Genomic DNA, 23,380 nt, shown 5'->3' with positions numbered 1-23,380 from the left:
TGGATTTATGCCCAATAGAAGTGGTAAAACAGAGACAATCAGTGTATTCGCTGGGATAGTGGGGAAATGCAGGACTGAGATTGATGGGATTTCTTTGCTTGGAGGAGCCATTGTTTCCATTAGCTAACTAATTTATTTTCACATCGTAAGGATTTAGTACTTTTATCCAGAGCTTCTACCAACATTAAGTTTGCTGAATTCTAAATTTTCTTTCAGAAAAAGAAATGGATGGAAAAATAGATTTGCTTCAAGTGTCACCTCATGATCTGGACGGATATATTTTCACCTTTCTCCAACCTGACGAAAGATTTCTGAAGCAAGTGGGTGAGACCATCGACAAGATCTGTTCTTTCTTAAAGGAATTAAGAAATCCCTCCATTAAAATTGGGAAAACTGTGAAGGTGAGATCAGCAGAATCATTTGTTGGATAAAAATACACAATGGTCCTACATTGTAAACAGAGAAGGTTCTCAATTAATGGGGTGTCTGAATTGTGCAACCTCAACTAAGGAGCAGCCCGGTTAAAAAAGTGTTTTGTCCTCGCCTGGATAGGGGGGTGGAATCCTTGCTAGTAACACCTGCTAAAGTTATTCACAAAGTAATTAATCTTGGTCAAATGACCTACAAATACCTACTGCCCAGGTCTGTGTGGGATGATGATCTTTTTAGAAGGTCCATGCCACTTTGATTGTGTCAATTTCCAGCTGAGTTTCTAAATTTATGTTTCTTACATCAGCAGGAACAGGCTACCAAGTTCTAATTCTTCAGTACAATTTTGGTTAATCTGTATTTAAACATATTCAACATCCTTATGTCTTGTATTAAATATCTGTCATTCTACCAATGACCCAGCATATACTGCCTACTATGAGAGAGAACTTTAGATGTCCCTCAACTAATTTTTGTAAAGAAATATATCTTAAGTTCACTTCTAAATGAAAACTTGTAATACTTTGTCCCCACCAGGGATGGTAGAATTTCTGCAATACACAAACATGCTGGAGAAACTCAGCAGGTCACACAACATCCATAGGAAGTAAAGGGTATCTAATATTACGAGCTTGAGCCTTTAGCAAAAGCAGGCACGCATCCAAATAAAAAAGTGTGGGGGAAGGGTGGAAGGAGCAAGTTACCCTTTACTTCCTATGGATGCTGTGTGACCTGCTAAGTTTCTCCAGCATGTTTGTATTTTGCACTCTATCCCAGAATTTGCAGACCTTTTTTAACATGATAAAATTTCTGTAGCTCCATTCTTAATCCCTTACATTTGTGAAATATCTCAATCATTTCCCCGTCTAATTTAAAGCAAAATGTAAAACATAATTCCATGATCTCACCCATTTTCATCAACTTCCACCAAGACATGCATTTGATTTAAGACAGCCATTCCAAAGGAGGACATGGTCATAGGTTACCAGATATATATGTATATACACAGTGTGTTTGCATTTGTTTGTTTGTGGTTAAATGGTATTGAAAAAAACAACAAATGCAAACACAGTGTGTGTGTGTATTTTTATGTAAATGGTAACCTATGGCTATGTCCTCCATTGAATGGCCATCTTAATTTGATTCCATGTGATTAAAAAGCACGATACAAGATTATGGCCCCAGAGTATGATTTTATTTCTAAATGGAGTAGGGTTGTGCTTTCCAAACATTTATCTAAACAGTTGTGTTGCTGTTTTGCATTTTATTAAAGGGTGGCTCCCTTGGAAAAGGAACGGCTCTAAGAAATGGCTCAGATGCAGATCTAGTCATCTTTCTCAACAACTTCAAGTGTTTTGAAGACCAGAAGAGAAACCGGGTTGAGATTTTGATTACAATCCGTATGTTGTTGGAGAGCTGTGAGAAAAGACTTGGGCATGAGATCATCATGTCAGAGCCCAAAATAATTCCCCCTGGTTCTTCTCCTCGTTCCCTCAACTTCCAGTTTAGATCCACAGAATCATCTGATTCTATTGAGGTTGATGTTCTTCCAGCATTTGATGCTTTAGGTATGAGTCTGACTGCTTTGAAAACTGGTGGTTTGATGAAAAATTTGCTCTTTTTTTTGTACTTTTATCAATGATAATGCCTCTTGTGGATTCATATTGTCCCAAATTTTTTTTGAAGTGTGATCTCCCATGATAATTCAGTAAACTGCAAAAATTTACAGACAGCTGTAACGGCACTGATTTAACACAGCTAACAAACAAATAAAGTATACACTCATTAGTTTCTTTCAACATCCATTGAAGTCAGCTTTCTTTTTCCTGTGGAAAACTCACAGGCTAACATTTCACCCAGCAAGTTCCCTCAACCAGCAGCAACATAAGATAAATTTTGTTTTCTACTATGATGGGAGTTATGGAGAATGAATCTCTTGTTTTCATTAAAACAGGAATAATGAGGTCTTTTGCTCTCATTTGATATATAAAGTGAAGATCTTGCCTGAAAGATATGCGGCACACTTGGTCTTGAAATCTCTAAAGTGGGATTTAAACTTGCAATTTTTGATTCTGAGGTGAGAGTGCTCTCGGTTGAGCTAGAACCTATTTTGTGAGTAAATCCTATCTAAACCTCTCATAATCTCAGATACTTCCTTCAGGTCACCCCCTTCTCTCCAGAGAAGAAGTGAAGAAGATTTCCCCCAATATTTCCCTTAAACATTTCACCCTTTAGCCAAGTCCTCTTGTTCTTGTCTCACCCAACCTCAGTGGAAAAAAAATGTTTGCATTTATCCTATCTATGCCCCTCATAATTTTGTTTACCTCTATCAAATCTCCCCTCATTCTTCGACGCTCCAGGGAAAGAAGTCTTAACTTATTTCCCCTTTTCCTGTCATTTGTCTCAAGTCCTGGCCACATCCTTCCAAATTTTCTTTGTTTCCTTTCAAACTTATTACATTATGTTTCCGATTATCTGAAAACCACTTTACCAAAATTCTCAGTATCTGAAAAAAAATTTCAGCAGCGACATGACGTCACAAGTTGAATTTTTTTTTACCCACTGTGCTCAAGTGGAACTCTGATGCACTGTTAACATCATGTTGAATCCAACAGAGCTCTCGTGTACTCAAGGTAAGAAATAAACTTTATTTCATGCTTGAAAACCCTTCCCTTGTTCTTTATTGTTGTTTTATGCTGATGCTACTGGGCTGGGATTGGAGAGGTGACCTTGGACTTCTGGGCAGGTACGGCGACAGTGGTGGTGATGTGTCCGGGATAGGAACAGTGACTTTGGGCTCCTGGGCAGGTTCGGCAATAGCAGTGTGGAGGAGTCAGGGATCAGAGCAGAGACCTCAGGCTCCCAGGCAGATTAGCTGATGGCAGTGGGGAGGTGTTGGGGATTGGACTGGTGACCTTGGGTGCCTGGGCAGGTTCGGTGATAGTGGTAGGGAGGTGTTGTAGATCCGAGCAGGGATTTTGGGTGCCTGGGCAGTTTCGGCGATGGCGGTGGGGAGGTTTTGGAATCAGAGATAGCTGATACAAGTTTTCTTCTGCTTAAAGCCATTCCTCAAATATTCAGAAAATGCAGTTAACTGATGCATGTTCAGTCCCGAGCATTTTGAATCATCGGAAATGTACTGTAATATCTTTCCTGCAGGCAGGTGACAAACTGCACATAACACTCCAAATTCAGTCTAAATAATGTCTCATATATCGGCAGCATAATATCCCAATTCCTGTACTCAATGCATTGATTTATGAAGGCCAACGTGTGCCAAAACCTTTTTTTAATGTCTCTATCTATTGGTGACAACATTTTTAAGGAAATGTGTATATGTATTCCCAGATTCTGGTGTTCTATCACCCTCTGCAGTTCCATATCTTTAGCGTGTAAATCTACTCTGGTTTGTCTTCCCAAAGTGCATCACCTCGCACTTGTCTGCATTAAATTACATCAGCTGTTTTATGTCCCATTTTTCCAGCTGGTCCAAATCCTCCTGCAAGCTTTGAAAGCCTTCCTGCTGGCTTCTGCAAAACCAGTACCTAATCCAATTTACTACTTCATCCTGGATAACAAGTGACTGAACCTTCTTATCCAACCTCCCATGCACATTTGGCTGATGTACGGCTCAACAGTCTGTAGTTAACTTTCTTAAATAAAGGAAGACTATTAGCTGTCCTCCAGACTATTTTACGCCTTAGGCTGGGCTGAGCACAGGGGGTGGTGTTGAGCGGTGGGTGCAATACCTGATGTGATGATCGACGTGCGCCTTACTACTTCCTCCCTCTGCCTTACCAGACAAACACACATGCTTATAGCATGTTAGTCAAAATGATGCAGAGTTTCCGGATCAGTTGGCCTAATGGTAGCGCAGGCCCTGCCTCTAGTCTTCTGGTACCTTACATGTGGCTAACAAAAGGGCAAAAATTCCTGTCAGGGCCCCAGCGAACTCCTTGTTTCCCATAGGATTTTTCAATTAATCTTACTAACTCTGAGGATTTATGTGTATTTAGTGACATCTAAAATCCTCCAATATGAAATAACTATATGTTCTAAACATCAATGTATCCCTGCCAGAACTTGCTATTATCCGTGTTCCCCTTGGTGAATGCAGATGAGATGTATTTAGTTAGGACTTGCCCACATCACTTGACTCTGAGCAAAGATTACCCCTTTGTACCCGAGGGGACCTACTCTTTTGCCAGCTACCCTCTTTCTCCTAATGTAATTATATCTGACTTGGTGCTGCAATAGGACTGAACTTCTGATCCCCTTGCAAATCACCAAGTAAATCATCTCAAAATATATACATTAATTTTAAATTATATATATGTATGTACTCTATTTGATTACTATGTACTGTGTATTGTGTGTGCATCGTGGTCTGGAGAAATGCTGTTTTGACAGGTTGAGTATGTCTATTCAGTTGATAATGAACTTGAAATCACTAGAGGTCATTTTGAAAGAAGGAGAGACAATAATAGAAGTCAATTTTAAGTTCCCATAGTAACTCCTCTGCCCTTTTGTCAGTTGATATACTTCTCCATGGGATAATCCTGCATGGACATTTGCCTGAATTGGGTCAATGGCCTTTATAGGGGCATGCCAAAGATTAGACTTGTAGTTGGGACCTTGTCCTGTTGAAAATATCTGAATTTCCTCTTGATGTGATTTTTCTTTTGTTTGATGTTGTCAAACATATTGGAAAAGTATTAAATTGGGACTTTCTGTGATCGCTTGAAGAAATTTTGACAGACACTTTGAAGTACCACAAATGGATCCTCCCAAAGTGTTCAACTGAACTTCTATGAATGACCAATTTTTGTCATGTTAAATTTGATAATAAATAAATTGTTTGTACCTAACCATTAAGATTTCACCATTTTGTCCTAAAGGTCAGGAAACATGGATCCCTCCGAATCCTTGGGTCTATGATAAACTGATTAAAACTAGAGAACGTGGAGGAGAATTCTCAACATGTTTCACTGAACTTCAAAGGAACTTCGTTAAGACCTGTCCTGCTAAACTTAAAGGCCTCATCCGACTTGTGAAGTACTGGTATACTGAGGTAGATTTAGAGGCTACTGCTGAAATAGTTGCATGAAAAGGTCTTTGAAGACATTTAAATTGAATTGTTTTCAGAGGAAAATCATATTGTTAGAATACAGTTGGGCAATCAAGTCCAAGTAGAATAATGTTGTCAGTCACATATCCCTATTGTTTGCCTGTAGCTCCCTGCAAGGGCCGGATTAAGCTAGTGTGGGCTCCGTAGCATATGTTATAAAGATGCCCTAAATTTAAAAAATACACATAAATATTAAAACACATAAACCCGTGCCTGTGCGCACGATACTTAACCATGTGAAAGTACATTCTTAAAATTGATTTCTGCAAGTATAGACCAGCTGTTGTTTATAAATTTTATAAAATATATTTTCATATGATTAAATATCACGTGCACAGGCACAGGTCATCATGTGAGTAAACAGATAATTAAAATGCATTCTTAATCAGAGTGTGTACATTGGAGATACAACATAGAATTTGAAAGACAAAAATAGGTTGTATTTTAGAATTCAAAGAATTCTGTCTGCGATTTGAATTGAAATATTCACATACCCTTGACACGGGTAAATAGAACGGTGAAGATTCACTGCTTAAAGTATCGAAGATCCCGTAGTTATGCCCATTACAACAAACAAATAATCGTATTCTGTAGCAAATTCAATAAAGGGCACTACTAAAGGTGAAGTCGCTGATGGGGATGGGGGGGGGGGGGAGGGCGATAGTTCGTTGACTCACAGGGACCAGGTGGAATTTTGTTTGGGAATGCCACCCTAAGACTTTAGTGGCTTTATGAAAGGCAGCTCAACTAATTATGACAGGACCCACATTTAATATTCATCACGATCTTCTATCTTTATCATATGACAGATCCCAAGCCGAACCCTGGCTTATTCATATGCATGTAGCAGCCAGGAATTTATTCTCTTCCTTGTTTCATTTCTGCTACAACATTGATGTCACGATGGAATTAATTGACTTAAAAAAAAAAGGGTTAGGGTTAGGGTTTACAAATTTCTTCATCTAATCTATGCACACTCATGGGTTGGCTTCATTCTCTTCACACGTCACCCAGTACAGCCTCCATGAAAGGAAAACTTCATTATGAATTACTGAAAATCCCTGCAATCTTAAGTAGGGAGAGAGGTGCAAAGAGGGACTTCGTGGGGCAGACATTTACTCTAAGAGCATGGTACTACTTATTTTGTCCTGGTAAATAAATTGCAAATGACACATGCAGTTTATGCACTCGATAAGTGTACTCAATTTAAATTGTGCTGACAAAATGTGGAATTGCTTCAAGGTAATAGTAAAAGGCCTTCAGCTTCAAAGACCTTATTTATGCCTCATATATGTATCACATAGATACCACACTCCCATTAATTACAGTGTTAATAACCCCGATTAAAGATGATAATTGGCTAAAATCGCTAACCTTAAACACCCAGTCGTTCATAAAAGTTGAAGGCAGTATAGTGCAGTACTAAAGTAACAGAGCAAATATTTAGCATGGGGTCCTTGAAAATGCAGGGCCTGTAGCATATGCTACTTTTGCTACTACGTTCATCTGGCACTTCCCCCTGAAAATTATTCTCTCTGAAGTACCATCCAGTTGCTTTATGATTCATTCTGTTTCCATTATATTTACATACAGTGAGTTCCAGAATGTAACAAATATTTGCCTGAAAGGTGTATTTTTTTTGCACTCTTTATACTTTTGGGTTAAAATTTAAGTCCATCCCCTGGTCCTTGAACCAATCAGTGATGGGAGTAGCTTACTTTTTTCCATGCTATCTACACTTGATCTGAGCCAAAAGGCCGAGAAGCAATACTCTCTATACTATCTAAATGGGTCATGAATCTTGTGCCCTCTGTCAAATGGTCTGTTTTGGTGAGAAGGAAAAAGCCCTTCATTTCTGCATTCTAATCCCATAATGGAACCTCTCAACCTTGGAAAATTCCAGTGAGTATTTTGTGGTCTCTCTCAAAGTCCTTCAAACACTTCCTAAAATATGATCATCAGAATTTACACACAATTCTACTTCTGGCCTAACCAATAATTTTTACAGTTTCAGTATAACATTATTTTCCAATTATCTATTAAAATCTATTTCACTGGTTACTATTGGATTTTTTTCTAGCCCCCTCCCTCCATCAACAATGCATTCAAGATGTTCTCATTGTATCTTATAACTGAATACAAGTAATGTTTCCTTGACTTGTACCACAATCATGCAAGTATTTGGACTGGCTGTGTTACCTGCTAAGATTTTAACTTAAAGCAGGAAAGAAATAGGTCAAGGACTACAGGTGCAAAACTTGATTTCTTTTTATCCAACAGCATGTACGTCGTCAATTCAAATGCCAACTGAACAGAGGAGAGTTTCTCCCTCCAAAGTATGCTCTAGAGCTGCTAATCATCTATGCATGGGAGAGTGCTAAAATGGGCAATAAATTCAAGACAGCAGAAGGATTTCGCACAGTTTTGGAATTAATTGTCCAATACCAAAACCTGTGGATATTTTGGACCACAAACTATAACTTTAACTCACACCATGTTGCTGAGTTTCTGAAAGATAAACTTCAAGAAAAAAGGTAAGGTGTGTTTACATTGTATTTATCCTTTCTGGAATTGTAAAATGAAGCAGAACATTGGGAGCATAATTGGTCCATTATGCTTTTGAAGGAGCTGTCTTATTGTGGTCACTCTCTCCCTGTAACCCTACAGTTCGGCTTGCAGTTTGTTTTGAGAATTATTGTTGAACCTGCTCATGATAATCTGCATTTAGTAAAGGAAAATAATTCTTCTCATAGAAATTGCAGGGTCTCTGGTGGAAATATTTAAAATGTCCTTAGTCATGGGTGTGGTGCCAGAGGATTGGAGAGTAGCCCATGTTGTTCCGCAGTTTAAAAAAGGCTCCAAAGTAACCCTGGAAATTATAGGTCGGTGAGCCTGACGTCAGTAGTAGGTAAATTATTGACAGGTTTCTAAGAGATCGGATATACAATTATTTTTATAGCCAGAAATTGATTAGGGATAGCCAATATGGTTTTGTGTATAGTAAGTCGTGTTTAAACAATTTTATAGAGTTTTTCGCAAAGGTTACCAGGAAAGGATGAAGGAAAGGCTGTGGATATTGTCTACATGGACCTCAGTAAGGCCTTTGACAAGGTCCCACATGGGAGGTTAGTAAGGAAGGTTCAGACACTAAGTTTTCATGGTGAAGTAATGAACTGGATTTGACAATGGCTGGATGGGAGAAGCCAGGAAGTAATGGTGGATGATTGATTTTCAGACTTGATGCCTGTGACTAGTGGTGTGCCTCAGGGATTGATGCTGGGACCATTGTTGTTTGTCATCTATATCAATGATCTGGATGATAATGTGGTAAATTGGATATGCAAGTTTCCAGGTGACACTAAGATTGGAGGCATTATGGACAGTGAAGAAGATTTTCAAAGCTTGCAGAGGGATCTGGACCAGCTGTAAAAATGGGCTGAAAAAATTAATGCACATTAGTGTGAGGTGGTACATTTTGGAAGGACAAACCATGAAAGGACATACACGGTAAATGGTAGGGCACTGAGGAGTGCGGTAGAATGGAGGGATCTGGGAATACAGATACATAATTCCCTGAAAGTGGCTTCACAAGTGGATAGAGTTGTAAAGAGATCTTTTGGTATATTGGCCTTCATAAATCAAAGTATAGAAGTTGGGATGTTATGGTAAAGTAGTATGACATTGATGAAACTAAATTTTGGAGAATTGTGTGTAGTTCTAGTCACCTAACTACAGGAAAGATATCAATAAGGTAGAGTCCAGAGAAGATTTACTAAGATGTTGCCCGGACTTCAGGAACTGAGTGACAGGCAAAGGTTAGACAGATTAAGACTTTATTCCCTGGAGTGTAAAAGAATGAGGGGAGATTTGATAGAGATATTTAAAATTATAAGGGGGGGATAGACAGAGTAAATGTAGATAGGCTTTTTCCATTGAGGGTATGTGATATACAAACAAGAAGATATGGGTTAAGATTGAAAGGGGAAAAGTTTAGGGGGAAATTGAGGGGGATCTTCAGAGTGTTGGGAGTATGGAATGAGCTGCCAGCTGAGGTGGTGAATATGGGTTCAATTTTAACAAGAAATTGGACAAGTTCATGGATGGAAGAGGTTTGGAGGGCTATGGTCTGGGTACAGGTCAATGGGACTAAACAATAAACAAAATGGTTCAGCACAGACTAGAAGGGTCGAAGGGGCCTGTTTCTGTGCTGTAGTGTTCTATAGTTCTATCTAGCCTTTGGTTCTTTTGCCAAAAGCTGCAGACAAAATGAGTACATATTGACTATACAAGGAAGGCGATATTAAGAGACTTTCATGATGGTAGAGTGAGCCAGCAACTGGCTCAGGCTGAGAGGCATTTCAAGGCACCTTGTTCATTCAGATACTGTGGTAAATTAGAAAGAGTGTGCAGGAGACAGAGGCTGACATGTTTCAAGGCTCCTTGTTCATTCAGATACTGTGGTAAATTAGAAAGAGTGTGCAGGAGACAGAGGCTGACATGTTTCAAGGCTCCTATGATGGTGACTGATTTTGCAATCTGAGAATTGTGCATTTGAGGGCTGGTTAACTGATCAACTGGCATCATCTTGGCGGTTTTCTGCTGAGATATTGTAGGAAGAGTTTCAAGGGTTTGGGATAAGCTGCAGTCAGAGAGCTAGAATGTTGGAGTACTCAAGTGGAGAGAGAGTTGGGAATTAACAGGCAAAGAGCTGAAGGTGAGGGGTCTCCCCAGCCCTTCATTCAATGTTCCTTTTATTTTCATGTAATAATAAATAAAAACAAAATATACATGATATACTTCAACTTTTGTCTACTGTAAACAAAGAGTCACTGTGAGCAACCCTAACAATAAGAGAAAGAGAAGCAAATGAGAGTCCCTTGGCATCACTGAGTGTCCGTGGATTTGCATCCAGTGCACTCGCAGCCTATGCAGCTGCACAGAATCCTGTTCAAACCATTAGTAGCATGAGCTCCAGGTCCACACCTCCAATACATTCAGGAAGCCTTCAGCACCCATGGCCCTTCATCTTGAAGCATGCGGCTTTTTTCAGGGCTGGAGAGAGAGCGAAGGCGTGGGGAGGACTCTGGATGTGGTAAGGAAAATTGAGAGCAGAGGGCCAGGGGAAAGAGGAGGTGAGGTGTACCCATTGCAGGGAAAGATGGAGAGGACCACTTATTTAGAAAGAATAAAAGGGAAGTGGGGAGTGAGAGGAGATTGAGGGTTGGCTGGACGCTTATAGAGAAGAGATTCATGGATGGGGATGATTAGCAGGAAGGTTGGATGGAGGATATAATGGGTCAGACTCCCCTTCCCCATCTTTGTGCATGTCCGTATAGTCTCCAGTCATCAGGAACCCTAGATCACAATTTTAGGCTATTTAGCCCATTTGATAACTGGTATGCAACATCTATCCCATGTAAAAGAAGTCTCTCAAACAGCTTCCATACCTCAGTACAGAGTTCAAGATCCCTGTAGTGATGGACTCCACAAATTTATCCAGTGAATGTGATTGCTTTAACATTGCTGCTCTGAATGAGAATTTAGAAGATCAAGGCTGTTAGGTCCATCACATTCAGGAAGTGCAACTGGAAGAGGAATGTCATTTTCACAAGATGGCTCCAACATGCCTAGAGATCAGCAGGAAGGCAGAGGAAACTGGTCTTAAAACTTCCCTGGGAATGTCCAATACTAGGAATCCTTGTGCTATGATAATTCAGAAAAGATCATTTAAGATGCTATTGAGAACCCAGAATTCCTTCATTAGAAACATGCAGAAACCCAATGTAAAAGTGGAGGGATCGCACAATCTTCTGCCTGTTCCATTAAACACCTCTGCCTGACTTGTGATGAAGTTTGTAGGTCTTGCATCATCTACCTCAGAACTGGACCAGAAGTAAGTCATCATCAACTGTGAGAGAAACCTAAGCACAAACCATTCTCAGGTGGTTATCCTCCATGTAACCTCTCCTCCTGACTCACCATGGACAGTGTATCCACTGAGAGGAATGTGAATTGAATTTGATCCCATTGAAAGTTGTGTGCATCGTGTTTTAGCCTTTGTTTCTGAGGTGCATACAATAACGCTATTTCAAACTAGATTTGTATCCATTTTGCTTTATCTTTGGTTAGAAACTGATATGGCATTAGTCCTAAATACAACAATGTACACCTGAAATTGGTGTTATCCAATTGCTAGTCAATTGTCTCTTACCTGGGGGAAGTCACATGAAGGAGTAGTGGCTGGTTGGGGAAAATCAGCCCTCCACAGAGAAAAGGAAAAAAATGAAGCTGAACAAAGAAAACAGATGAAGATAAAGAAACCAAGAAGGCCCAGGAGGTGGCTCCAAAGAAGGAGAAGATCAGAGCGACAGACAAAGAAGAAGAAAGAAAAACACCAGAAAGAAAAGAGGTAGACCTTACCAGTACACTGGAGCAGGGAGCTCCTGTTGAGAAGATCGTTCGGCCCCTAAAGCCGACAGGCACCCAGCAGAGTGGCGACCTCTCCCAGAGTGGACTGCAAAAATGGCTCGCAGAGCCAGAAGAAGAAACGCAACTGCCAGCGGGAGAGGGACCCAGCAGCGGGACGTGGCCGAAGTAGCTGAGGGAGTCGGGCAAGTGACATCGAGGGAAGAAGAGGCACCAAGAAGACAAGAGAAAGAGCAAGAGATGGAAGAAAAAGAGGAAGACAAAACCTACATGGGAAAGAAGGTTAAAAAAAAGATAAGCAATTAATAGATGGGGATTATTTTGATGTGCAAATGAGGACATTAAAAGACATTTAACAACAGAATTTAATACAATGATAAAAATGGAAAAGGCATAAGATAGAATGCAGAGTATGGAGCTGACCATAGCAGAGATAGGAAAAAGAGTAGATGAAGTAGAAGAAAGTCAGGCAGCTGTGGAAATAGTGACAAATAAACTAAAAGAAAGGCTGAAAGATAAAGACAAGGAAATTAAGGAGATGCAAGATATATTAATTCAAAAAATTGATGTATTGGAAATTATAGCAGACACAACAATATAAAAATAGTGAGTGTACAAGAAGGCAAAGAAGGGACAGACATAAAGGGATTTATAAAAAGATGGATCCCACAAGTCTTGGGAGTGGAAGAATTGCAGGAGGAAATAGAAATTGAAAGAGCCCACAGAGCATTGGCACCAAAGCTGCAACCAATCCAAAAACTGCACTTCATATTAATAAAGTTACTAAGACACATGTCGAGAGAGAAAATATTGGAGTGGGCAAAGGATAAAGTGAAGGAAAAATAAACAACCACTGGAATACAAGGGACAAAAAATATTTTTCTACTTGGACATTAATTTCGAGCTCTTAAAGAAACAGAAGGAGTTCAACTTGACAACAGAGGTATTGTGGAAGAAAGGCTTATAACAGGGGTGTCAAACTCAAATTCACAGAGAGCCAAACTTAAAAACTTGGACTAAGTCGTGGGCCAAACTAAATATTTATTGAAAATTTTCAACAACATCTGCATGTTTTCTCTTCTTTCAACATATGTAATGTTAAACTTTTTCTTATTAAAATAAATGTTTAATAATAGTTTTGGTTAAACTCTTTCCAGAAGAAGCATTAACAAATGAGAAATAAAATATTCAATAAATAATATTTCTCTATAGTCGTTAAGCTCCTTTTAAATGTTTTTTTTCCATAAGCCAACAAGCCAAACAAAAAACAACTTGCTTCAATGACAAACAGGTTTGTCTTTTAAAATGATGAACATAGAGTCTGCCTCCCACCTGTCTTGAAAAGTCCTGTTTTCTGTCTTTCGTTTGGCCATTTTTCGTAAGGGATTTATTACATGTGAGTTAGGCGACAGGTCGCAGATGCTAATGAAAGTAAAGAGAGGAGGTGGGGGCGATTAGTGGGCTGAGGGGCCGGCGCCAATGCATTTGCAAAGCATTCTGGGATTTGTAGTATTAGCTGTGGATGCGCTATACTGGCACGGCGGCCAGTGGGCCAGCTCTAATACATATTTGATATGATCTTGCGGGCCAAATATAATTATATCACGGGCCAAATTTGGCCCGCAGGCCTGAGTTTGACATGTGTGGCTTATAATTTTGTGCTACAACAGCCAGCAGCACTAAAAGTATTCATTCCTGGGGAGTGGAATAGACTGTTCTCAGATCCAAAAGAACCCCATCGCTTTGCAGAACGATTGCCGAACAGACAACGAGATGAGGAATATTAAGAAAGACTGCCAAGACAATGTATAGAAATAAGTTGTAAAGATGATAATGTGAACATAGAAATTTAAGGTTGAAAAAGATAAGGGGAAAAGAAAAAAAAGGAACCTTGTTATATTTATGTGAAAATGTATAGTGTTTCTCTGGGGAGGGCTGGGGAAGGGGGAAGATCTGCTACTACAAAATCTGTTTACACTTGCGGTTATTATCGCAACCCAAGTGGATAAGTGAGTTGTGGTTGTCAGGCAAGGAGTCAAAGACAACCCAATGCGGTGGGGGGGGGGGGGGTAATGTTATTTTGGTTTGGAGTATATTATGTGTTAGTTTTTGTGGAGGTTTCTGGGGTATTTTGTTTTTTAGTCATGTCGTTGTGCATCGGGATGACTAAGAATAATTTAAAAGAGAAATATTGGAAAAAGGGAGATGGAGGAGTTGAAGAGGTGAGAGAGAACTGAAACGGAGGTATAAGATGGGTACATTGAAATATATGACCTTAAATATCAACCAAATTAAAAGGAGGAGGTTACATTACTCAAAAAGGAAAGAGTGAACATTGCATTTGTGCAAGAAACACACTTAACTGAGATAGAACATAGTAAATTGAAGAGAGACTGGGTAGGTCATGTAGTGGCATCATCATACAATTCAAAAGCCAGGGGAGTAGCTATACTAGTTAACAAGAATTTGCCATTTAATATAAAGGAAATATTAGCAGATCCAATGGGCAGATATGTAATGATGAAGTGCCAGATTTATTCAGAATTTTGGAATTTGCTAAATATTTATGCACCTAACGAAGAAGATCAAGAATTCATGCAGGACATCTTCCTAAAGATAGTGGATACACAGGGACATATTTTGGTAGGGGGGGATTTCAACTTCAACCTGGACCCAGTGATAGGTAAAACTGGGAAGACAATTAACAATAAGAATGAATTCATGCTAAACTCAATGCAGGATATGAAATGAATTGATATATGGAGAAAGCAAGACCCAAAAGAAGAAGAGTACTCATATTACTCAAATAGACAGAAAACCTACACAAGGATAGATATATTTTTCTTTATGGCCCATATCCAAGGGAGAGTTAGAAAGACCGAATGCAAAGCAAGACTATTATCTGATCATTCACCCTTGTTATTAACAATTGAATGAGAGGATATTGGACCAAAAACATATAGATGGAGGCTAAACCCTACATTGTTTAAAAAGGCAAGATTTCAGGGAATATATTGAACAGCAAATTAAAACATATTTTGAGATAAATATGGAGTCAGTAAAAGATAAATTTATATTATGGGACACAATGAAGGCCTTTATTAGAGGACAAATAATTAGCTACACAACTAAAATTAAAAAAGAATATAACTGGGAAGTAGAACAGTTGGAAAAAGAGATAGCAATTATGGAAAAGGAATTAGCAAAAAAAGAAGACATTAAAATGTGAAAACCTACATAAAGTGGAGAAATGTATAAAGTGGAGAAAAACATAATGAAAACAAAGCAAAGATATTATGAATTGGGAGAGAAAACCCACAAAATGTTGGCCTGGTAACTTAAAACAGAGCAAGCTAAAAGAACCGTACTAGTGACAAGAAAAGATGATAAATAGATCACATACAACCCATTAGAGATAAATGAAAATTTTTTAAAATTCTATAAACAATTGTGTCAAACTGAAAATACAGGAAAGAATGACAAAATTGACGCGTGTTGTTTTTATCTAATATCGAATTACCGCAACTACAAGTAGAAGATTAAAACAAACTGACAAAACCCTTTAAGATTGAAGAAGTACAGGATATATTAATGAAACTACAAACAATAAAATACCAGGTGAAGATGGATTCCCTGTAGAGTTTTATAAAGTATTGAAGAATCTATTAATCCCGCCTCTCTTATTAAATGCAGATTACAAATTAATAGCAAAACTACTAGCAAACAGATTGACTGTGACCAAAATTGGTAAAGCAGGATCAATCTCTTTAAAAAAAAAGACAAGCAGCAGATAATGTTTGTAAACTTATTAATTTAATCCATGCAGCACAAATGAATAAAATGCTAATGGTGGCTGTTACACTAGATGCAGGAAAAGCCTTCGACAGGGTAGAATGGAATTATTTGTTTAAAGTGCTACATAAATTTAAACTACTGGAAAAATTTATTAATTGGATTAGAGCACTATATAATGAACCATTAACAAAGGTAGTGGTAAATGGATATGTGTCAGATCATTTCACATTGAGCAAGTCAACAAGACAGGGATGCCCATTCTCCCCTTCACTGTTCGCTTTGGTGATAGAATCATTGGCGGAGCTGATAAGGAAGGAAACTATGATAAAAGGAATAAAAATAAAAGAGAAAGAATAAAAAGACAGCCTATTTGCAGATGACATCATAGTGTATTTAACGGAGCCAGATGGATCAATGAAAAGGCCATATATGAAACTGAAAGAGTATGGAGAAATATCAGGATACAAGGTTAACATTAACAAAAGCAAAGTGATGCCAATGAATACAGAATTTAAAAAAGAATCCCCTTCTAAATGGCAATCACAGGCGATACGTTACCTTGGTATCAGAACAGATAATAACCTAAAACATTTATATAAATTACACTATGAACCACTAATAAAAAAAATTACAGGAAGATGTAGAGAATTGGAAAGAGCTACCGTTAACCCTAATAGGGAGAGTAAACTGTGGAAACACAGGTACAATATCTGTTCCAAATGTTACCAATTCCCCTGACAGAGAAATTTTTTTACAGGACTGAAGAAAATAGTAAGGAAATTTTTATGGAAGGGTAATAAATCAAGAATAGCGCTAGAAAAATTAACATGGTGATACTAACAAAGAGGGCTGCAGCTACCAAACTTCAAAAATTATTATAGGGCAGCACAGCTAAGATATTTATCAGATTTTTTATCAGGGGGAGAAAAACCAGACTGGACTAGAATAGAATTAGATAAATTAGGAGAAAATGTCCCAGAACATGTACTTTATAAATGGGATGAGAAGCTGGTGCAATGCAACAATTCACCAGTATTACATCACATACTTAAAATATAGAAGAGAATACACTTGGAAGGAAAAAAGATAAATTATCAAATACCAAAAATGTTATTGACACAAAACCCATTAATCCCTTTTAGAATAGATAATTTATTTTTCAAGGAATGGGCTAAAAAAGGAATTAAGAAAATAGAAGACTGCTTTTTGGGAAATAATTTATTAACATTTGAGCAATTAAAAGATAAATACAGAATAACACAAGGTACAATGTTTGTGTATTACCAGTTGAAAACTTATTTAAAAGATAAATTGGGAAATAGCTTGAGATTACCAGAAAGTAGCAGCTATGAATATTTAATCACAGACACAATGATGGTAAAAAAATTTATAACCAACATGTACAACAAACTGCAATACAAGGAAGAGGATGAAACAAGGTATAAACCGAAACAAAGTTGGGAAAAAGATTTAAACAGGGATAAAGAATGAAACATGGGAGGAGTTACGTACAGGAACTATGAGGAACATAATACATACTAGGTTACGTATGATACAATATAACTGGCTACATAGACTATACATTACTCCTCAGAAATTAAAAGTGTGGGACCCAACAGCATCAGATTGATGCTTCCGCTATAAACAATAGATTGGAACAATATTACATCCAATTAGGACATGTCCAAAAGTGAAAACTTTCTGGGGAGATTTAAACCTAATATTCAACAAAAATCACAAAACAAATATACCTAAAGATCCAGAAATTTTTCTGTTAAATAATGAGACAAAAAATTAGGACTAAAATTAGACAGAGCCCGACTAAGATTTATTATGATAGCGCTGGCAGTAGCAAAAAAGTGTATTATGACAACTTGGAAAATGGAAACAAGCCTAAAAATACAATAGGGGTATACAGAAATGAACACGTTTATTCCATTAGAAAAAATTACATACAATCTAAAAGACAAGTATATATTGAACAAATTTGGGAACCATATATAAAATATGTTAGAAAATGCCGACCTCAAATCTCCATCTCTTAAAGTGATATGAATATAAACACGATAAAATTTAAATATGTAGAAGTGGGCGATACGACTTCTTTGCTTTTTCTTGTTTTCTTTGTTTTATGTGTTTTATTATTTATTGGTTTTTGAAGGGGGGAGGGATGAAAGGGGAAAAGGGAAAGAAAAGAAATGTCACTGTGTATATTTTAATGATGAACACGTAAATATTGTTATTGATATGATTCATCGTGCAATAAATAATTTTTTTTTTAAATGTCCCTTACCTGTATCACCAGTAGATCACCAAGCAGCTTTAGAAAGATGCCAAAGGGATAGTTCCCAAAGCTTTTTATAGTCCATGTGTTGAGCAAATAAAAATGTCTCTGACTGTTATTTTCATGTTGCTTGAACACTTAGGCCAGTGATTCTCGACCCTGCAGATCCAACAGGTAACGTTGCTGGAAATGCTCGGTGGGACCTAGTTGCAAGGGCAGCCTCTGAATGTTTACAGTCAAAATGTGTGGAATACGTCAAATCCTGGGATGTTCAGGTAAAAAAAAGCCATAGAAAACATGCATTATAACACCAACATTCAGGAACTCCTAAGAATAAGCACAGCATGCATTACTTGGCAATATACTCACTGTGTATTCAATGAGATTTTGTGTATCAATCCTAAAATCGTGAGGGTATAATCTGAACCATAATTCTGCAATGCTTTGTGTAATCCTCATTGAAGTTCTGATTGTTGCAGGCTGAAAATGTAAATTTTGTTGCCTGGGTATTGACTCCATTCTATTTCCAGGCAACGTAGTGAGGCTGAACCAGACAGTTTGCAACCATGCCATTTTATTTGACCTTGAGCTGAGCTTCTAAACCCATGTCCACTTCATCACCAAGACCAACTACTTCTCTCACCCGCACCCCCCCCCCCCCCACTTCTGCAGTTCATCTGCCACTGAAACCATTTCTGTGCCTGTTTTTTTCTTCCAGATTCACATTTTCCAATGCCCCACATCTCCAGCTGTGTAAAACTGGTCTCATTCAAACCTTGGTGTCTGTGTCTGTCTTGTACTAAGTTCTGTAACCTTGATTTCCCTCTTGTTCCAGCTCTGCAGAATCTCCCTGCTTCTACAATTTTGGCATTTTGTATTTCTCTACTTTCAATTGCTGCATGCTTGATATATGCAACATCTGGTTCCTTAGCTCGAGTTCCCTCCATTTAACAGCTTCTTTTCTTGGTAATCTCCTTCCAAACATAAGTCAACAAGGTGTATTGATTCTCTAATTTTGATAGCTTGATTGTCCCTGAATTTAAATTGTCCACCATTGATGGTCTTGTTTAAATGCTAAATTATCCAGTTCTCTCTCATAGCTCTTTTTGCCTCTTCATTTCCCTACTTCTTTCAAATGGGAATTGGGCCAAGTTATCTTGTGTAGATTGCTATCAAAATACCTCTCATGAAACATCTTGGGGTACTTTATTACATTAACACACTATGTAAATGCACATTATTGCTGTACTACAGTTTTATTTATGAATGTTTCCCCCTCTGTAATTCTAGTGGCATTGACGCGGAATCATGAAGAGATACAACACAATTATTGGTCCATTGTGCCTGTGCTAGTTCTTTGATAGTGGAGGATCAGTGTCTGGGGTGAGGCCTTTATCAGCAGTTTACTCTTTGGAGGAATGGAGGACTCAGACCTTTCTTTAGCCAATTTCCAGAGGATTGAGGAGCTTCCCGAATATACAAATGCGAGTTTAAATTCTCTAATGCTATCTGACATTAACCAATCTCAAAACAATCACCCCCTAGCCAGCAAGTATTATCCCATCAGCATTAAGCAATGCAATATCCATCTACAAGTTGCACCATCTTGTGGACCAATCACCCAGACATATCCAGCTCCCCTCAGGCATTTTTACAGTTTTGGTTTCCAAAATTCTTGTAAGTCACATGATTCCAGAGAGAAATGGAACTGCTGGAAATTTATCAACTGGACTAATGTTATCAGGCAACTCTCATTCTGGAGCCTCTTGCTGTCCTTGGTCAGGGCCAGTAGAATTTCAGCTTGGCTGTCATTGCCAGGCAACACACATCCTAGGCCCTCTCACTGTCCTGTTATCTGCAATCTCCAGCACAAGTACTAACCAAGTTATATTTATGCATTAATATTTTGGTTAATTAATGTCTTATTGCATTTGATGTATTCATCAACATCAATCTAAACTTAAAAAAGACCCTTACTTCTACATGAATTAGCCTGACTTGCCTGCACTTTCACCAAAGTCCTGTTTTGCTCCCAATGTTGTCTAATTCATTTTTGAAAATTACTAAGGAATTCACTTCCACCTTAGATCACAGCAATGTCTTTATTTTACAAATAAGCTATTTTCTCCTGTCTGTTTTGGTTCATTTTTCAAAAGGACCAGTAGCAGTTTCTCTTCAATTAATCTTTCATTAAAAAAAATGATCTGAGTTTAGAATGTATTTATCATGCGTACTTTTGAACTTTCCTGTCTAAGAATAATCTAAGTTTTTCTAATTTCTCTACTGAACCTTCTTAATCTCTGGTACTTTTCCAGTAAACTTCGAATGCTTGTCCTGTCAGATTTGTGCTGTGGTATGGGCCTTGGCAATTTTTTTAGTAGTAGCCCATAAGTGCACTACTTTGAATGAACCTTGACAGTGTTTCAGTAGCTCATAGGATTGTGAAGAAGGTGCATTTAGAACTGACCCAGGTGTACCTTTTTCTGATCTTCAAATGTGTCATATTCTTGCAAGGACTATAGATAGCTATCATTTGATATTTTCTTTTACATGCATAGTCTACATGCATTAAGGTCCAGATTTTTTACTGGTGTAGATGTTATGGGCATTGATGTTGCATGGACATAAATTAGTCTGATTGGCTTATAATATTTACCTGGGAAAGCATCAGAAGCCCTTTGATTCATTTTTGCATTATTACGATCCTGACTGTCTTATATAAGGCATCTAAAGCATCCTAAACTGTATTAAATAAGGTTCCTTCAACAAGAGTGAAAGACCAGCAAAGTTCAAAGTCCAGAACTGTAATACTTCTGTATATTTGAGGAAGCACCATTTGCCATATTGTGCTATATTGTACAGTATTCTTTTTGTTCTTCATTCATTTTCGGTATCTGAGCTTTGCAGCAAAGTCAGCATTTATTGCCATTGCTAATTACCCTTGAGGAATTGGCAGCTCACTGTCATAATGATGGGGAGAGAGTTGCAGGATTTGGATGCAGTGATAAAGAAGGCAGAGGAACACATAGGTGAAGTTCCCAAGTGCTGGTTTTACCTTTGTCCTCTTGGGGTAGATATCTTGGGTTGGAAGCTGCTGTTGCAGAAGCCTGGGTGAATAACTGCAATGCAATTTGTATATGGTCCACACTGCAGCCACTGCGTGTCAGTGCCAGAAGGAATATTGCGGCTGTGTTATAGATGATTAAGACCACCAGTTTACAATAACTTGATCATATGCTGTTGGCATTTAGGGACAAACTAACAAGTGATAATAGATTTATTGGCATTTTGAGTGATGGTTAGCATAGTGTTATTGCAATGCTGTCACAGCATCAGTGACTTGGGTTCAAATCCAGTGTTGTCTGTCTAATCATGTCTGCTGGGCTTCTTCTGGGGCACTTCTGTTTCCTTCCACCCTTCAAAAACATACTGGGGTTGTAGGTCAATTAGGTGTAATTGGGCAGCATGGGCTCATGGGCCGAAAGGACCTGTTACTGTGCTGTATGTCTATGTCTAAATTATGTATATTGTAGAGAGTGAAATCCTGTGTTATTTTACCTTTGTGTTTTTATAGCCTGTGAAGAGTATTTCAATTTCTGTGAACCCTGGGCTCAATCATTTTTCCATCGACCCCTTCAGCCGCATTGAAAATATTAAGCAAAAAGTTGAAACTTGCATTGGAAAACCAACGTCCCAGTTTGACCTGGAATGGAATGGCCAAATTCTGCAAGAAGCATGCACATTGTCTGATTATAGAATTTTCCATGATGTTACCCTCTTACTGAAAGAACATTCCTTTTTATGCATCTTGCTGTAATTCGTGTTTGCCCAAGGAATCAAAATGAGCTTAGGAGATAAATGTCAAAATGCCAAACAAACACAACAATACATTAGCCTGATTAGCTTATAATATTTACCTGGGAAAGCATCAGAAGCCCTTTGATTCATTTTTGCATTACTACGATCCTGACTGTCTTATATAAGGCATCTAAAGCATCCTAAACTGTATTAAATAAGGTTCCTTCAACAAGAGTGAAAGACCAGCAAAGTTCAAAGTCCAGAACTGTAATACTTCTGTATATTTGAGGAAGCACCATTTGCCATATTGTGCTATATTGTACAGTATTCTTTTTGTTCTTCATTCATTTTCGGTATCTGAGCTTTGCAGCAAAGTCAGCATTTATTGCCATTGCTAATTACCCTTGAGGAATTGGCAGCTCACTGTCATAATGATGGGGAGAGAGTTGCAGGATTTGGATTTGAATTTTTGGATGTCAATTGGATTTCTTATTGGGAATCTGGCAGAGGGAGTGATGAATATGGGGCATTCTTCCCACAGCAGAGCTGATTAACTGGAGACTTGTAAAGGTGTGTGGTTCTAATAGGATGAAACTATGGGCAGGAGGTTAGTAATCAGGGAGCATGTACCTGTTAGATGTGTCTTGGTGGAAATGCATTTAAAGACATTTCTTTAATTAATGTAATAATTGGGCAAATAGGGGAATTCTGCTCACTGATGCTAAAAAGGGTGCAGGTCTTCAGTTCTGGCTCTTGAATGATGGTTCACATGGCTTCATTATCATTTCATTTATATCCTACATAAAGAATAAACTGTTGCAAACTATATTCCTGATGTATTCAATAAACACAATTCTATGACATGAGTAGTTTGGAGGTTTGCCTCATTCACAGCCAAGGCTGCGGTGGATGGTGAGAAAACCAATATATAAAAAATAACCTATTTCCTATTTCACCTACAAGCTATTTCTCCTTGTCCCTGCCAATCCACCTAGTGCAAATCCATCTGACCATTCCACGAACTCAAGTCCTACACAATGAGATCAAGCAAACTGTTTTGTTTGGTCCAAACAAATGTTGAATCCAGAGTAGAACAAGCGATACAAAATAGAGTTGTCATTGCTGTGCTATAACCAGCATCAATTCTCGGCATCATCATGTGAAATTTCATCACTCTTTCGATGGGTAACTGTGGTGTGCTGTTAACCAGATTCAGACACACACAAGGTAAAGACTGTACAACAGGCTTTAATCCACAAAGACTTGGACAGAGCCAGGCTGGCTGTGGCTGCAGCAACTCTGAGTGAGGCCTCGGGAGGCTGGCTCCCTGAGGGTGATTGACACCCGACTGGTTGGGGCTTGATCCATTCAGGCCGACTGATTGACAGCCGGCCAGGTGTTGTCCTGGCCCTTTGCACTCCTGCAGGTACAGAGGTTGCCCCTTGCAGTAGGTCATTGGTTACCACCACAGTATCCACTGCCTCACATGATAGAACTGATTGAACACTCAGTGATAAAAC

At 38.4% G+C, this 23,380-nt stretch overlaps 1 protein-coding gene across 1 annotated transcript in view; it reads left to right on the top strand.

Moving 5' to 3' along the window:
- The window catches only part of LOC138762390 (uncharacterized), a 63,724-nt gene extending 40,998 nt beyond the window's left edge, over window positions 1-22,726 (top strand). Inside the window, exons 25-30 of the mRNA XM_069936156.1 lie at window positions 217-401; window positions 1,703-1,997; window positions 5,328-5,500; window positions 7,838-8,091; window positions 18,205-18,337; window positions 21,637-22,726. Of these exons, the coding sequence (XP_069792257.1) occupies window positions 217-401; window positions 1,703-1,997; window positions 5,328-5,500; window positions 7,838-8,091; window positions 18,205-18,337; window positions 21,637-21,879 (1,283 nt within the window). The 3' untranslated portion in view covers window positions 21,880-22,726. The remainder of the gene's footprint in view (window positions 1-216; window positions 402-1,702; window positions 1,998-5,327; window positions 5,501-7,837; window positions 8,092-18,204; window positions 18,338-21,636) is intronic.
- The last annotated feature ends 654 nt before the right edge of the window (window positions 22,727-23,380 follow it).

This window comes from Narcine bancroftii, chromosome 4 (genome assembly GCF_036971445.1).
Source record: "Narcine bancroftii isolate sNarBan1 chromosome 4, sNarBan1.hap1, whole genome shotgun sequence".
NCBI classification, from domain to species: Eukaryota; Metazoa; Chordata; class Chondrichthyes; order Torpediniformes; family Narcinidae; genus Narcine; species Narcine bancroftii.
The sequence above is the reverse complement of the archived record's forward strand: the minus strand, read 5'-3'. Positions and strand labels throughout refer to the sequence as shown.